Below are 4,475 nucleotides of genomic sequence, written 5' to 3'. Positions count from 1 at the left end.
CCTTCAATAACTTTATATCATCCAAATAACTTGCAATGGCTGGTCACTCTTCAGGTTCAGAAATCATCTTCACCAATTGGGAACAATCTGTTGCAAATGTGACGTTTAACTGTCTTAGATTCTTCATACATTTCATAGCCCAAATAAAAGCTTATATCTCCGAATGAAGATGATGATTGAGTAAAATAAGCATTTTCAAAAGAAAAAAAAAGAAAAAAAAAATATTGAGATTTTCGTTAATAATTCAAAATTTCTTGAGTGAATATGAAAAATGAAAGTTCCAAAAAAAATCATTGGTTAGTTTTACATTTGACTTTTTATTTAGAGTCGTTTTTGCAAAAATCCCTTATATATAAAAATCATTTTAGATTAATAACTTAACATACATTATTTTAAAGACATAAAATTGTATTTACTTAAATTATAAATAAATAATATATAATATGTTTTCATAACATTTTGATATTAGTAACTATGAAATACTTTTATACAAGATTGAAATTATTAACATATTTTAAATTTTGGATTAACAATTATGATGACAAAAAGAAAAGATCAACAATTATATATTATCTAAATAGTTAATTTTAAAATATAAATTTTGATAAAAATAGTCTCTCTCACCGCTGGGAGGTGATTATCTTGAGGGATCTTCGAGTCCAATACGGAAAAGTCTGCTAACGTGTGGCCACTGGTGGGATTTACATGGGGTGATCACCAGCCTTCCTGGATGCCTCGGCGGGCTCCCCGACTAAGCTCTAGTGGACAGTCATTGGTGCTAGTCGGATCCTCTCGAGGCTCCGGATACCAGAGTCATAAAAAAAAATAATAGTCTCTCCCTTTCGAAGCATATATCAGAATAAGTTATGCTTAATTTAAATTATTATTGTAACAATATTTGTTAAAATTAGGTAGACCATAACATTAACACATCACCATATGAGCAGGCGACGTTGACAAATGTAAGATAGATAATCTTGTCTTTTTGGTAAAGGATTCGACTAATCTTGTTTGATAGTCGAATTAATTTTGAACAAACCAAAAAAAATAATTAAATATTGAACGAACCAAACAAAATAATAATAATTAAATTTTACCGAAATAATAATAATAATTAAATATTGAACGAACCATCTGGACATTACACAGTATTGACTTGTCACATATCCACGCAAAAAAATTAAATACTTTTTAAAAACCAATTGGTTGTTGTGTGCGAAGATCAAGCATAACTACCCAATATCTATACATGTAGGTCCGCCTCTAGCCATGCTTCTTGACATAAAGCTTTAGAATGAGAATCACGTTATCTATCTGTAATCATTAATGTGAGTCAAATATAAATGTCTCTCCGGACTTGCCTTTAGCTTCTGCCTAATCACATTATCTGTTATAAGTATAAGCAGGGTATGAGCGAATGTAATTTTGTTTCCACAAGTCCCATCTTGAGATCAAATCTACTTTGTGCCAGGAAAAGAAGACTAAGGTACTTTTCTCGTCTACATTTCATTGATTCCTTTTATCGTCGGTTTTGTCCAAGAATTTCAAGAAAATAACTTTTGAATAGGAAATAAAAGGAATAAAATGAAAGTGGCGGTGATCGGAGGTGGAGTAAGTGGGTTAGGAAGTGCCTACGTTCTTGCAAGGGAAGATGGAATCAAGGAGGTGGTGTTGTTTGAAAAGGAGGAATCGTTTTTTGGAGGCCATGGTAAAACGATGCGTTTGGAAGGAGTTGATTTAGACATTGGATTCATAGTCTTCAACCCTGTACGTACGCTTCCCAGTTATCTTTTTCTAGAATTATTAATTAAATAACCATCCTAGTTTTATAAATGGAAACCGTGATTTTAAGCAATACTACGTATAGTATCATTTTGCATAATAACTTCTCATTTCAAATATAAGTCTAACATATACTCCTCCATATTATTGTTTTAAACTTTTCACGCAAAAGTTAAATATATATTTTTATTTATTATTTTTACCAATAAAGTTTCACCACTCATTACATTATAAGTATTTTTTTTTATTTTAAAAAATAAAAACATTAATATTTCAAATACACAAACAAAATCTAAAACATTTATCATTCAAATACAGAGAGAGTATTAGGTTTATCATAAATGTAATAGAGTAAACCCTATTTCAAAATAATTAATGTGTGGGTTAAATGAATTCAATCTCTTGTAGCTCGTTATGTATGCTCCTGAAGAGACAGCTCAACGGTTGACAGACCATTAGGCCGTTAGTAATGCTTACTATTCACTCAGTTTTTTTTAAAGTGTCAATTTGACATTTTTTATACTGATTAAAAAATTGTGAAAATGTATTGATATGTTTATTGACTATATATATTTGATATAAAAATTATTTATAAAATCAATGCAATTTGCAATTAATATTAAACCAAAAATAAGTATAATTTGCATTTCAAATTTCAAAATGACACATTTTGTAAAATAACATTTTTTAGGAAACATAAGGAATAATATGTTTAAGCATGGGAACAAAATTACTGCCAGTAAAAAAGATATTAAAAATACTACCAATGAAAAATCTGCAAATATAATATGCAAGGGAAAATTAGCCAAATTCAATGCAGACTTTGTAATGGGCCTTGCTACAGTGCCGGAGCCACCTTAGGGCAAATTATCGATATGAAATCTACAAATTTTAGTTTTTCTGTTTATCTCCAAAATTATTGTTGCGGTGAACTGGTCGAGATCTCTCTTTTCACCCATATGTCTTCAGTTCAAGTCTCATTGGTATACTTTTCAACCTATCTAGAATAATTATGACCAATGTAAAGCTAGATTTTAGCTCCGCCACTGCCTCAGCTATACAAAGTGAGTTTGATACGCAACTTTTTTGAGTCACGTGTGTGTTCTTCTTCTTCTTCTTCTTCACTCAGTTAGTAAGGATCTTTTGAAGGTTGAGTCTATGTTTCTTGATTCAAGTCTCCGTTAGAAAAATATATGATTTACGTTTTAACTAATAAAATTATTATAGGCTGGTCTAACTCCGAATGAAATTATAGGTCTATAACTTGAAAAATAAATAACTAAGTGCCTAGTACATAAGACCAGCCTAAAACATTCTCATACATAAGCCCATCAACCCAGATATTTATGGTTTCTTAGCAGGACTGATCTATCTTACTATATAATCCTAAATATATATACTAAGATATTAACAAAAACGAATTTTATTAAATTTTTTATTATATATATTATTTAATAGTAATTTTTCTTTTTTAAAATCTTAATCAAAAGATAATTGCAAAATATTATTTAATAATAATTTTCTTTCTAATATTGTGACAGTTGTTTGAATATATAATGATTAAAAATATATATAATAAGATAATAAAAATGAATTTTGACAAATCTACTTTTAAAAATTATTTAATAGTAAAAACGATTTTAAAAAATATTTAGTAGTAATTGTTTTAGAAATTTTCCTTTTTCAAAATCATAAAAAATAGATTTGAAAACAATTTATTTAATATAATTTTTTTTTCTAAACTTTTAATGAAAATATAATTACAAAATATTATATTGAGATTGGTTCTTCAAAATTGCTAATTTACATGATTGTGACACATGGTAGTTATATATTTAAAAATGTGATATGTGTTAAACTATATCATAATCAAAAATATATATACTAAAATAATAAAAACATTTTTTTCTTAAAATTTAATTATAAATATTATTTAATTGTCTTATTATTATTATTTTTACTATTTATTATTATTAATATTATTATTATTATTATTATTATTTGGGCTTTTTGCAAGATTGACTCAAAACTCAAAGTCAAACCTAAAACTAACTCATGCTTTTCTTGGATTTTTCTTTTGTCTTATTCACCCCACAATTTCATATTATTCACGAAAATGTCATTAGTTTTTTTTTTCTTTTTTTCGAAAATGACATTTTTACTCTCTCAACCTCATCATCTTCAAGTATTTACAAGATTGTCATTACAATCATACACCAACTACCATGAACAACCAATTTAAAGCTCTTAATGCACCTTAAATCGATTTACACTCTCTCTTTCCCACTTGTTATAAACTAAAAACAACATCTTTTTCACTTTGCCTCCATATTCATCCAAAAACCTCAAGCTTTTGATTCAAATTTTTTTATGGTTGATAGAGCCATTCAAGCATACTATTCTTGGTGGGTTACTTTCGTTTGAGGTTCTGGGTGGTTGGAGAAGACTCTGTGTGCTAAGGAAGTCATCTCACTAGTTTAAGGTATGAAATTGAAATTTTTTCCAGATCTGTTCGCGTAGAAGACTTACCTGTAAGTAGTCGGTTGTAGAAGACTTACGGGTAAGTCTTCTGGTCAAACAGGCGACTTACTTGTAAGTCGTTATCTTTGTTTGTTAAAAAAAAATCTAGAGAATACCCAAGACGTAAGTCGTCTTGGATAAACGGGTTAGTTTTGCATTTGACCGAATTGTGT

At 28.5% G+C, this 4,475-nt stretch overlaps 1 protein-coding gene across 2 annotated transcripts; it reads left to right on the top strand.

Moving 5' to 3' along the window:
* Window positions 1–1,368: 1,368 nt before the first annotated feature.
* On the top strand, window positions 1,369–2,255 carry LOC106301169. 2 transcript variants are annotated; one of them, XM_013737514.1, is made up of 3 exons: window positions 1,369–1,486; window positions 1,578–1,767; window positions 2,191–2,255. In XM_013737514.1, the coding sequence occupies exons 1-3, from the start codon at window positions 1,410–1,412 to the stop codon at window positions 2,239–2,241; spliced, it is 318 nt and encodes a 105-aa protein (XP_013592968.1). In that variant the 5' UTR covers window positions 1,369–1,409; the 3' UTR covers window positions 2,242–2,255. The 2 variants fall into 2 exon arrangements, 1 of the variants encoding a protein (XP_013592968.1); XR_001262167.1 differs by lacking the exon at window positions 2,191–2,255 and having other exon boundaries at window positions 1,568–1,846.
* Window positions 2,256–4,475: the final 2,220 nt, after the last annotated feature.

The sequence above is a fragment of the Brassica oleracea genome, chromosome C7, assembly GCF_000695525.1.
Source record: "Brassica oleracea var. oleracea cultivar TO1000 chromosome C7, BOL, whole genome shotgun sequence".
Taxonomy (NCBI): Eukaryota; Viridiplantae; Streptophyta; class Magnoliopsida; order Brassicales; family Brassicaceae; genus Brassica; species Brassica oleracea.
Note: the sequence above shows the minus strand (reverse complement) of the source record. Positions and strands in the feature narration are given on the sequence as shown.